Source organism: Oncorhynchus mykiss, chromosome 1 (assembly GCF_057628025.1).
Source record: "Oncorhynchus mykiss isolate SJ-2025 chromosome 1, ASM5762802v1, whole genome shotgun sequence".
Taxonomy (NCBI): domain Eukaryota; kingdom Metazoa; phylum Chordata; class Actinopteri; order Salmoniformes; family Salmonidae; genus Oncorhynchus; species Oncorhynchus mykiss.
Window position 1 is genome coordinate 44,195,878 of NC_143022.1, and position 13,394 is coordinate 44,209,271.

A 13,394-nucleotide genomic window follows, 5' to 3' on the forward strand; every position below is an offset into this window, starting at 1 on the left:
GAAAAGTTGCGTTATGGTAATGCGCTTGAGGCTATGATTACGCTCCCGGATACGGGATTGCAAGTCGCTAGAGGTTAAGCCATTTTCCACAACTTTGGAAGTGTGCTTGGGGTTATTGTTAATTTGGAAGACCCATTTGTGACCAAGCTTTAACTTCCTGACTGATGTCTTGAGATGTTGCTTCAATATACCCACCTAAGTTTCCTCCCTCATGATGCCATCTATTTTGTGAAGTGCACCAGTCAGTCCTGCAAGCAATGCACCCCCACAACATGATGCTGCCCACCCCCGTGTTTCACGGTTGGGATGGTGTTCTTCTGCTTGCAAGCCTCCCCCTTTTCCCTCCAAACATAATTGATGGTCATTATGGCCAAATAGTTTGATTTTTGTTTCATCAGACCAGAGGACATTTCTCCAAAAAGTATGATATTTGTCCCCATGTGCAGTTGCAAACCGTAGTCTGGCGTTTTTTAATGGCGGTTTTGGAGCAGTGGCTTCTTCCTTGTTGAGCGGCCTTACAGGTTATGTCGATATAGGATTTGTTTTACTGTGGATATAGATACTTTTGTACCTGTTTCCTCCAGCATCTTCACACGGTCCTTTGCTGTTGTTCTTGGATTGATTTGCACTTTTCGCACCAAAGTACGTTCATCTCTAGGAGACAGAACTCGTCTCCTTCCTGAGCGGTATGACGGCTGCGTGGTCCCATGCTGTTTATACGTGCGTACTATTGTTTGTACAGATGAACATGGTACCTTCAGGCGTTTGGAAATTGCTCCCAAGGATGAACCAGACTTGTGGAGGTCTATCATTTTTTTCTGAGGTCTTGGATGATTTATTTAGATTTTCCCATGATGTGAAGCAAAGAGGCACTGAGTTTGAAGGTAGGTCTTGAAATACATCCACAGATACAGCTCCAATTGACTTAAATTATGTCAATCAACCTATCAGGAGCTTCTAAATCCATGACATCATTTTCTGGAATTTTCCAAGCTGTTTAAAGGCACAGTCAACTTAGTGTATGTAAACTTGTGACCCACTGGAATTGTGATACAGTGAATTATAAGTGAAATAATCTGTCTGGAAACAATTGTAGGAAAAATGACGTGTCATGCACAAAGTAGCTGTCCTAACCGACTTCAAAACTATAGTTTGTGAACAAGACATTTGTGAAGTGGTTGAAAAACAAGTTTTAATGACTCCAACCTAGGTGTATGTAAACTTCCGACTTCAACTGTAGGTTTCATACTCAGTAAATTAACGGATTAGACTGGATAATGAATTAATATCTGGAGAACACCATTTGAATTATGCCTGGTCATTTAATTTTCAATTCCCTTTCAATTTCAAATCCGCAAATTAAATGAGATCAATCTGACCCAAGCTCTTCTGCTGTATATTCACACTGGTTGAATCTACGTTGTTTCCACATCATTTCACTGAAATTACGTTAAAGGGTAACTCTCAACCCCAATTTCAGCCTTTGCCCAACCTCTTCAAATGCCTTCAGGTGAGAAGTTGTGGGTGGCTGGAATTGCCATATATAGAGTCCTTTAGGTGCCTTATGGCAAACTCCAAGAGGACTGTCATGTGCCTTTTACTGAGGAGTGGCTTCCGTCAGACCAGTCTACCATAAAGGCCTGATTGGTGGAGTTCTTCAAGAAGGTCTGGAAGGTTCTCCCATCTCCACAGATGAACTCTGGAGCTCTGTCAGAGTGACCATCGGGTTCTTGGTCACCTCCCTGACCAAGGCCCTTCTCCCCCAATTGCTCAGTTTGGCCGGGCGGCCAGGTCTTGGTGGTTCCAAACTTCTTCCATTTAAGACTGATAGAGGCCACTGTGTTCTTGGGGACCTTCAATGCTGTAGAAATGTTTTGCTACCCTTCCCCAGATCTGTGCCTCGACACAATCCTGTCTCGGAGCTCTACAGACAGTTCCCTCGACCTCATGGCTTGGTTTTTGCTCTGACATGCACTGTCAACTGTGGGACCTTATATAGACAGGTGTGTGCCTTTCCAAATCATGTCCAATCAATTGAATTTACCACAGGTGGAATCCAATCAAGTCTCCAATTTCAGTCTCATAGCAAAGGCTCTGAATACTTAGTCAGTTCCATAAATATTTGGACATTGACCAAGTTATTCTTATTTTAGATGTCTACCACAGCATATTGGAGTTGAATTCATTCAATAAAGTATAGACTTTCAGCTTTAATTTGAGGGTTTTTGTATCCAAATCGGGTGAACGGTGTAGGAATTACAGCACGTTTTATATGTGCTCCCCCCTTTTTAAAACCTCTTAAGGATCGGACTTTTTAAAATATTTTTTCTAATTTCGCCTAAAATGACATACCCAAATGTAACTGACTGTAGCTCAGGACCTGAAGCAAGGATATGCATATTATTGATGCTATTTGTATGGAAACACTTTGAAGTTTGTGGAAATGTGAAATGAATGTTGGAGAATATAACACATTAGATCTGGTAAAAGATGCCAGGCCTTTACTGCAGCTGTCTTCAGTTCCTACTTGCTCTTGTGGCGTTTTGCTTTCAGTTTTGCCTTCAGCAAGTGAAATGCATGCTCAATTGGATTCAGGTCAGGTGATTGACTTGGCCATTGCAGAACATTATACTTATTTGCCTTAAAAAAAGTATTGGGTTGCTTTCGCAGTATGCTTCTGGTCATTGTCCATCTGCACTTTGAAGCACCGTCCAATGAGTTTTTAAGCATTTGGCTCAATTTGAGCAGATAATATAACCCTAAACACTTCAAAATTCATCATGCTGCTTTTGTCAGCAGTCACATCGTCAATATATACAAGGGAATCAGCTCCATTGGCAGCCATACATGCCCACGCCATAACACTACCTCCACCATGCTTCACAGATGAGGTGGTATGCTTCGGATCATGAGCAGTTCTTCTCCATACTCTTCTCTTCTCTTCCCATCATTCTGGTACAAGTTGATCTTTGTCTCATCTGTCCATAGGATGTTGTTCCAGAAGAACACAGGCTTTTTTAGATGTTGTTTGGCAAACTCTAATCTACTCTTCCTGTTTTTGAGGCTTACCAATGGTTTACATCTTGTGGTAAACCGTCAGTATTTACTCTGGTGAAGTCTTCTCTTGTCTGTTGACTTTGACACAGATACGCCTGCCTCCTGGAGGGTGTTCTTGATCTGGCCAACTGTTGTGAAGGGGTTTTTCTTCACCAATGAAAGAATTCTTCTGTCATCCACCACAGTTGTTACCCATGGTCTTCCGGGCCTTTTGGTGTTCCTGAGCTAACCAGTGCGTTTTTTCTTTTTAAGAATGTATGAAATAGTTAATTTGGCCACACCTAATGTTTTTGCTATCTCTCTGATGGGTTTGTTTTGATTTGTCAGCCTAATGATGGCTTGCTTCACTGGCAGTGACAGCTCTTGGGAATTCATAGTGAGGGTTAACAGCAACAAATTCCGAATGCAAATGTCACACTTGAAATCAACTCTTGACCTTTTATCTGCATACTTGTAAATTAACTAATGAGGGAATAACACAAACCTGACCATGGAACAGCTGTGCAGCCAATTGTCCAATTACTTTTGGTCCTTTTAATTACAATTCTATTAGTTTGTCCAATTACTATTGAGCCCCTAAAATTGGGGGGCTATGTATAAAAATGGTTGTAATTCCTACACGGTTCATACAATCATTTTGACAAAACCCTTAAATTAAAGATGAACGTCTACACTTAAAGCACATCTTGATTCCTTTCAAGTCCATTGTGGTGGCGTACCGAGACAAAATTATGCTAATTGTGTCACTGTCCAGATACTTATGAACCTGACTGAATGTAAATAAGGGGTATTTCTGTTTTTTTTTTATATATATATATATATATAAATGAGCAAACATTTCGAAAAACCTGTTTTCGCTTTGTCATTATGGGGTTTTGTGTGTAGATTGATGAGATAAAAAAAGGCTGTTATGTAACAAAATGTGGAAAAGGTCAAGGGGTCTGAATACTTTCCAAATGCACCGTAGATGTGTTTGAAACCATAAGCAAAAACCTTGCATTTTGTGTAACGTCAGTCGAGGAAGCATCATGCAATATATATTGTCACTCTCCCCTTACAAATAAGGCACGCTGTCACCTGCTTTTATAGTAAGCCTTGATGTGGTACTGTACCTCCCAGCACATCTAGAAGTACCCTCCCTTAAGATGATGTAGAGGCACTTTCTCAAGGTGCCTCTACATCACAATTGAAATGGTAGAGTTGAACCGCTCGGGGGAAAAAGAGCTAGATTTACTACTAAAAGACCAACATATATCACTATTGCAACGAATTGTCAAAATGAAGACCAGAATTGACGTGTTTCACTATAACTAAGCTTAAAACATCTGTTTTTTGTATTAAAAAAAATGTTTAAACCAATGTTAAATTTACATCTTTGCCCAGTGTAAATAAATAAATAAGTAAATGTGTGGCAAATTGCGAACATCACACTGCAGTGTATGCTCACATGGTTTATTTGGTGACAGAGTCTCTTTTTACCATTTACCGAACTTTTGATATCCATCCCTAGCTCAAAGACGTGTGGATATGTCATATTTTCCTAGATTGTGAACATTACCATGAACCAGCCAAGTAGTCAGCAGAGGGAGCCGGTGGACGTAACCTTTGCGGTGCGTGGGGCCATAGGCTACCTGAAGGGGTCAGAGGTCAGCAACCACCTGAGGCTGCTCAACATGGTGGAATTCAGCTACTACCTGGGCTTCCCCATGCTGCAGATCGCCGAGCGTGAGTCTATTATCATTGTCTAATGGATTGGGATTTTATGCCAAACGCCACTCCTGGGAAGTTCACTTGGGGAAAAATAAATGTATTCTAATCAAATGTATTCTATTAGCCAATCTGCTTCACCTTCTATACACCTATTTTAACCTCAATAGAGAGTATTTTCAGGTTGTCTGTACTTGTCTGGTTTCCCTCTGTTCTTTCCCAATAGCTTTCCACTACCCGGAGTTGAACACCACCCACTTGCTTCGCTCGTCTTGGGTTAGAACAGGTATGCTTCCCCTTGTCAACAACTCTGACATTAGGTCAGCGTTTCCCAAACTCGTTCCTGGGGACCTCAAGGGGTGCATGTTTTGGTTGTTGGAATTATTTGTTCATTATTTGAATCTGCTGATGCAATCTATTTGAAACCAAAACGTGCACCTCTTGTGGTCCCAAGGACTGACTTTGGGAAAAGCTCCTTTAAATATTCCATCCAATCAAAATCTCAACTGCAGCAAGAGGATGGATTGAAAGACATACACATGTAGGGCTTATGTTCTGGCTGTGTGATAGGCTGTGTTGGTTCTGTATTTCCTGTCCTGTGAGTGATATCATAACTCTGTTTCCTGTCCTTGACCAGTGTTGCTGGGTGTTCTGGATCAGGGGGTGGATGAGCGGACCTTCCAGGCCAAGATGGAACGTCGTGTGGCCCTGCTGCTAGGAGAAGTGCTGGGGGCGGCCAGGCGCACCAAGAGGGCCACCAGCGTGGCTAACCACAGTGTTCAGGTAACCGCATCGGAGCGACTATACCCATCAAATTCTAATTTGGACCTTGAAGCCAGTTCCACTGCTTTTTTCAATGTTCCCTCTACACCTGGGACACCAGGTAAGTGCAATTCATTATCAGGTAGAACAGATAACCAGCAGTACTCCGGACCTCATAGGGTAAGTTTTGAATACCCCTGCACTATACTATACACAGGTGTGTGTACAGTTTATCTGAGGTAAGGGTGACTGAGTGTGTACTACACTCTTAGAAAAAAGGGTTCTTCAGCTGTCCCCATATGGTAACCGTTTTTGGTTTCAGGTAGAACCCTTTTTGTTTTCAGTTAGAACCCCCTTGTGGAAAGGGTTCTACATGAAATCGGAAAGGGTTCTCCTATGGGGACAGCCGAAGAACCCTTTTAGGTTTTAGGTAACACCTTTTTTTCTAAAAGTGTACTGCTACTCAGAGACATTTATACAGAATAAGTCATGAACACACACACACACACACACACACACACACACACACACACACACACACACACACACACCACACACACACACACGATGCATTACATTTGAGAACTCAAATTACAGTTATCTCGTGTTGTGCTTTACCATAACTCTAAGTACAGCAAGTACAGCTCTCCCCCTGTGGTAATAGCCCCTAGTCTAGGCTGCCCTAGGTACTGTGTTACTGAAGAGAGTAAGTCTGGGTCGTGTGTGATCTGACACAGAAAAACAACCTGTGTTCCCTCAGCCAGCCTCTAATCCACATCCAGTCCCCAAGTTTATTAGAGTGGAATGATGAACAGTGTGTGGCCCCACCTGAACCACCCCCTTCCAAAACACACACACACACACACACACACACACACACACCTCCTGGGTTTATAATAACTCCAGCTGCCAGGCAGAGAGAGAATTAATAATTGATCTGCTATTAGCGACTGGTGCACACAGCAGTCGAGTAACGGGTCTTGAAAGAAAGACAATTTGACTTGGTGGTTGGTCTTTGAGTGGCTGGCGCTGTGATGAATACTGTAGGTGGAGTTGCCATGGATACTCTGGCCTATCCTGTCCCCTGAATGTTGTTAAGAGAGAGGGGAGTAGAGCAGGTGCTGTGGAGCTCCACAAAAGGCCGAGCTTGATTAGTAAAGCAGTGGTGCTCTGGGTAGAAAAGACTACAAGCCCTTGATAATGAGTCTCACTGTTCCGATTCATAGAGAGCTCACCACAAGGAATAATATCCACTGAATTAGTAGGAAGGATGCTTTTACCAGTTGATGTGACTAACACCGTATAGTCCACTATGTTTGCAACCACATGCACCAATACCCCTCTACAGAATACTGTTATGTTATTATTGGGTAATGGGGAAAGAAAAGTAGAGGCAGAATAGAAACCACATTTAAACCACTGGAAGCTAGTACCAGGCATTGTCGCTGCAGAGCTACACGTTTTATTGCGTTACAATTTATTGTGTTACTAAGTGGGATTCAAATGTATTTCATTGTACTTTTTTGGTCGACAATTTACAAACAATACTCTATAATGTCGAAGAGGAAGAAAAAGAGGAAGAAAAATGCAAATATAGTAGTTTAGAAAAAGTATTCAGCTCCCTGAGTCAATACATTTTTAGAAACACCTTTTGGCATCGGTTACAGCTGTGGGTCTTCATGGGTAAGTCTATAAGAGCTGTGCACATCTGGATTGTGCCATATTTGCCCATTATTCTTCTGGAAAAAAAGGTCAGCCAAACACAAGGCTTTGCATTCAGGCCAAAAAGTGTATTCCTTTGCTGTGTTTTTATTGCAGTATTACTTTAGTGCTTGTTGCATACAATATGCATGTTTTGGAATATTTTCATTCTGTATTTGTGTTCTTCTTTTCATTATTGCGGAGTCACTGCAATGTTGATCCGTCCCCAGTTTTCTCCCATCACAGCCATTGAACTCTGTAACTGTTTTAAGATCACCGATGGCCTCATGGTGACATCCCTGAGCAGTCTCATTCCTGTCCTGCAGCTCAGTTCAAGGATGACTGTATCTTTGATGTCTCTGGGTGGTTTAATACATAATCCACAGCAGAATGAATAACTTCACCATGCTTAAAGATGTATTCATTGTCTGAGTTGTTATTGTAACCCATCTACCAATCACTGCCCTTTTTTTATGAGGCTTTCGAAAAGCTCACTGTCTTTAAAATTCAATAGTTGACGGAGGGACCATACAGATGTTGCATGTATGGGGTTAGTCATTCAAAAATCACACATCTTCCTCCCTTCAGATTGTGAGTACGACCAGGCTGGTGGGAGCGGAACACCCGCTGGAGATGGTGTACTTTGTGGAGGGTCCCAGCGGGGAGCGGCAGCCTGCAATCACTACAGCCAACCTGCTGAACCGTCTTGACGTGCAGAGGGCAGCCATCATACTGGGATACAGAGTGGAGGGCATCCTGGCTACACGTAAGTTCCAATCTGCCACAGTCTGGTCCCAGATCGCTTTATGCTGTCTTGCCAACTCCTATGGTCTTGACTATAGAGTATCTATCTATCTATTATATCTAATCTATCTATCTAATATATATAATCTATCTAATCTATTTTATCTATCCTATCATCTAGCTAATCTATCTATATATCTTATCTATCTATCTTATCTATCTATTTTATCTATCCTATCTATCTATTTTATCTATCTAATCTCTCTATTTTATCAATCATATCGATCCTATCTATCTATTTTATCTATCTAATCTCTCTATTTTATCAATCATATCTATCTTATCTATCTATTTTATCTATCTAATCTATTTTATCTATCCTATCTAATCTATTTTATCTATCATATCTATCTTATCTATCTATTTTATCTATTTGATCTTATCTATTTGATCTATCTATCTATTTTATCTATCTTTTTGATCTATCCTATTGTATCTATCCTATCTATTTTATCTATCTATCTTATCTAACCTATTGATTGTATCCATCCTGTCTTTGTTCAGGCACATATCCATGCACCAGTGCATTCATTGACACAGAACGTGTTCATGAAGCTTTTGGAGCTCCTGATCATAGTAAAGTGAACCTGCACAGTAAAAAAGGATAAAAAGAGAATACTAATGATTTGCTTTCTCAGTATATGTTGACATGTATTTATAGCAGCGTCTCAACTAATGACTTTATCCTATAGACTGTGTCAAATGTATATCAACCTCATTATATACCCATGTTCGGGATGAAAGCCTAACACACGGTCAGAGCACCTCAGGGGACTTCTGTCCCTGCTGTAAGACTAATCTTACGGCAGGCAAGGGTTCTCCCAAGGGGTACGACAAGCCTTAATTAATCCTAATGAAGTCCCTTGGTTACAGCAGGGGAACCTACAGCCTAAAGATGTTGTGCGTGGAACACAGTGTGTACCATGCAGTGCATCTACTCTAGCTGTTTAGAAATTACCTTGGTGTGCTAGTCAGGATCTCTGATGGGGATATATAAACACAGACAGATGCGCTCACACACACACACACAGGCAGGCAGGCAGACATATGCATAAAATTGCACATACATGATGTACACACACTCTATAATATTCTATATCATGTTACGTGTTAAGTATGTCTCTATGGCCCTGTAGCTGTGGAGAAGGTGGCGGGCTACCCTCCCACGGACACGGAGAACACCAGCGTGTGGATCATTGTCGGCGTGGTGGTGCCGCTAGGTGTGGCCGTCATCATCATCTCCATCCTGTACTGGAAGCTGTGTCGCACCGACAAGCTGGAGTTCCAGCCCGACGCCATGACCACTGTCCAGCAGAGACAGAAGGTGATCAAAAACCTGATAGAAATAAAGAGACTGAAGGTGAGGGGGGAGGAGGGGAGGAGGAGGGACGATGTGCCAAGGAGGACGATCCTAGAGTTTATTCACCTCTTTTAACCTGCTGTCATGTCTGGGTGTGTTGTGCCTTACATGTTTATGTTGCCTGTCTCTTTGTCCATAGCCACGGTCTTAAATGGCCCTACTCTACACGGCTATCCTGTCTCTCTGATGGATCAGTCTGTCTGGTCTGTCTGTGTAGTTATTAGGGGTTATCCTGTCTCTCTGATGGACCAGTCTGTCTGGTCTGTCTGTGTAGTTATTAGGGGTTATCCTGTCTCTCTGATGGATCAGTTTGTCTGTTCTGTCTGTGTAGTTATTAGGGGTTATCCTGTCTCTCTGATGGATCAGTCTGTCTGGTCTGTCTGTGTAGCTATTAGGGGTTATCCTGTCTCTCTGATGGATCAGTCTGTCTGGTCTGTCTGTGTAGTTATTAGGGGTTATCCTGTCTCTTTGATGGATCAGTCTGTCTGGTCTGTCTGTGTAGTTATTAGGGGTTATCCTGTCTCTGATGGATCAGTCTGTCTGGTGTGTGTGTAGTTATTAGGGGTTATCCTGTCTCTCTGATGAATCAGTCGGTCTTGTCTGTCTGTGTAGTTATTAGGGGTTATCCTGTCTCTCTGATGGATCAGTCGGTCTTGTCTGTCTGTGTAGTTATTAGATATATGAACATAGATATGTCCTTTAGAGGGGCGATAACCGTATAACACAAGCAGTGGAGACACAGAGGAGTCGACTGGCTGATAACACATCACTCTCTATGCTGTGTGTGAAGGTAGAGGGGGACAAATAGCTGTCAGTATCAGAGATAACTAAAAGTACAATGTACCACGCACAAAGATGCTGCAGATGGATATATACAGTGGGGAGAACAAGTATTTGATACACTGCCAATTTTGCAGGTTTTCCTACTTACAAAGCATGTAGAGGTCTGTCATTTTTTATCATAGGTACACTTCAACTGTGAGAGACGGAATCTAAAACAAAAATCCAGAAAATCACATTGTAGGATTTTTAAGTAATTAATTTGCATTTTATTGCATGACATAAGTATTTGATCACCTACCAAGCAGTAAGTATTCCGGCTCTCACAGACCTGCTAGTTTTTCGTTAAGAATCCCTCCTATTCTCCACTCATTACCTGTATTAACTGCACCTGTTTGAACTCGTTACCTGTATAAAAGACACCTGTCCACACACTCAATCAAACAGACTCCAACCTCTGCACAATGGCCAAGACCAGACAGCTGTGTAAGGACATCAGGGATAAAATTGTAGACCTGCGCAAGGCTGGGATGGGCTACAGGACAATAGGCAAGCAGCTTGGTGAGAAGGCAATAACTGTTGGCGCAATTATTAGAAAATGGAAGAAGTTCAAGATGACGGTCAATCACCCTCAGTCTGGGGCTCCATGCAAGATCTCACCTCGTGGGGCATCAATGATCATGAGGAAGGTGAGGGATCAGCCCAAAACTACACGGCAGGACCTGGTCAATGACCTGAAGAGAGCTGGGACCACAGTCTCAAAGAAAACCATTAGTAACACACTACGCCGTCATGGATTGAAATCCTGCAGCGCACGCAAGGTCTCCCAGCTCAAGCCAGCACATGTCCAGGCCCGTCTGAAGTTTGCCAATGACCATCTGGATGATCCAGAGGAGGAATGGGAGAAGGTCATGTGGTCTGATGAGACAAAAATAGAGCTTTTTGTTCTAAACTTGTTTGGAGGAAGAAGAAGGATGAGTACAACCCCAAGAACACTATCCCAACCGTGAAGCATGGAGGTGGAAACATCATTCTTTGGGGATGCTTTTCTGCAAAGGGGACAGGACGACTGCACCGTATTGAGGGGAGGATGGATGGGGCTATGTATCACGAGATCTTGGCCAACAACCTCCTTCCCTCAGTAAGAGCATTGAAGATGGGTCGTGGCTGGGTCTTCCAGCATGACAACAACCCGAAACACACAGCCAGGGCAACTAAGGAGTGGCTCCGTAAGAAGCATCTCAAGGTCCTGGAGTGGCCTAGCCAGTCTCCAGACCTGAACCCAATAGAAAATCTTTGGAGGGAGCTGAAAGTCCGTATTGCACAGTGACAGCCCCGAAACCTGAAGGATCTGGAGAAGGTCTGTATGGAGGAGTGGGCCAAAATCCCTGCTGCAGTGTGTGCAAACCTGGTCAAGAACTACAGGAAACCTATGATCTCTGTAATTGCAAACAAGGGTTTCTGTACCAAATATTAAGTTCTGCTTTTCTGATGTATCAAATACTTGTTATGCAATAAAATACAAATTAATTACTTAAAAATCATTTGATTTACTGGATTTTTGTTTTAGATTCCGTCTCTCACAGTTGAAGTGTACCTATGATAAAAATTCCAGACCTCTACATGCTTTGTAAGTAGGAAAACCTGCAAAATCGGCAGTGTATCAAATACTTGTTCTCCCCACTGTGTATATACATCCATCTGCAGCATCTCTGTGCGTAGTACATTGTACTTTTAGTTATCTCTGATACTGACAGCTATTTTTCCTCCTCTACCTTCACACACAGCATAGAGAGTGATGTGTTATCAGCCAGTCGACACCTCTGTGTCTCCACTGCTTGTGTTATACGGTTATCGCCCCTCTAAAGGACAAATCTATATCTAGGTCTCTATATCTCCCTGGCAGTGCACTCCTCTAAACCACTTCTGTTTCTCCATGTCTGTATGAGACACTACTTCCTTGTTATGATTGGAGGGCTGTAGTTCTCGCCATATAGAGTGGTTGTGGTAGTCTCAGGCTGGGTCTCTGGGGCGAATCCTACAACTTAAGTAGAATTGTTTTGGTGTCAATTGGAAACTAAGTGAAAATGTGACTTAAGTGGGAGTTTTGCCCTTGTGCTGATAGTACTACTACTCTATACTCCCATATAGTTTAGCCTATCTCCCTCCCCTATTGTCCAGTGATCCAGTGTATTCATGGAAAGGATCACAGGTTCCCTATGTGGCAGCATCCCATGCATTAGAGAGGATCACAAGCTCCCTATGTGGCAGGCAAGCCCGACAGTAATTGGCTCTCACTGCTGTAAGGCACAGCGGCTGTGTTCTTGCCCATGGCTGCCCCTGCTGTACTGCAGCTCTACACAGCTCTGCAAGATCCCCCTGGCTGACAGTAACACACTCACACACATGCGCACACTCACATATACGCATGCACGCGCTCACACAGACACCCTGCATAATACACACTCATTGCTATCCAGACAGTTAGGATCTGCTCTGCCTACTGCTGCTGCTGCTGGGGGCTGTCTAATCTCTATCCTCACACACACACACACACACACACATTGATGATCAGACACATCTATCGTTCCCTACCTCTGCCCAACACCTCTATCATCCATCATCACATAACACATCCCCTCTTTCCACTTCTATTTCTCTTTCCTGTTTCTGTTCAGTCCACTCAATCACCGTTCAGGGGATCATCGTTCAGGGAATCACCATTCAGGGAATCATCGTTCAGGGAATCAAGGTCTCCTCTTTCAATCAAGAGGCAAATAACCTTTAGTGAGAGTGAGGAGGAAGAGGATGAGGAAGAAGAAGAAGAGGAGGAGGAAGAAGAAGAGGAGGAGGAGGAAGATGAGAAAAAGGGGAAGGTACAAAGTAGAAGCAAGTAGTTTGTAGAAGACCCTGAAGAAAATGGGTTGTGTAGTGTGTAGTGGACTTGGATCCATTGGTTGTTGTGAGCAGAGGATGGTAGCATATTGTCCCTGTACTAAAGGGGCAATGAAGTCCCATGGTAGTGAACACCCAGAGACCTTGTCAACTCATCACATGTATCGATCTCCATCTGCTCAGGGGCCAACGCTTCCTCTTCCCAAGCCAAAACCAAAGCCCACGCAGAAAAGTGAGAGCTATGAGGAGGAAGAGAAAAAGGAGAAAGAGAAAACAGTGTTGAAAGGGAAGAAGGCAAAGCAGAAGGTACAATGTACTGTATAAAGGA

General features: G+C 42.9%; 1 protein-coding gene across 4 annotated transcripts in view; it reads left to right on the plus strand.

Moving 5' to 3' along the window:
- The window catches only part of si:ch211-1e14.1 (UPF0606 protein KIAA1549), a 92,233-nt gene that overhangs the window by 49,891 nt on the left and 28,948 nt on the right, over positions 1 to 13,394 (plus strand). For all 4 annotated transcript variants that reach the window (XM_036977756.2, XM_036977764.2, XM_090231204.1 and 1 more), the window contains exons 7-11: positions 4,602 to 4,782; positions 4,991 to 5,050; positions 5,402 to 5,547; positions 7,816 to 7,993; positions 9,168 to 9,355. In XM_036977756.2, the coding sequence (XP_036833651.2) occupies positions 4,602 to 4,782; positions 4,991 to 5,050; positions 5,402 to 5,547; positions 7,816 to 7,993; positions 9,168 to 9,355 (753 nt within the window). The remainder of the gene's footprint in view (positions 1 to 4,601; positions 4,783 to 4,990; positions 5,051 to 5,401; positions 5,548 to 7,815; positions 7,994 to 9,167; positions 9,356 to 13,394) is intronic.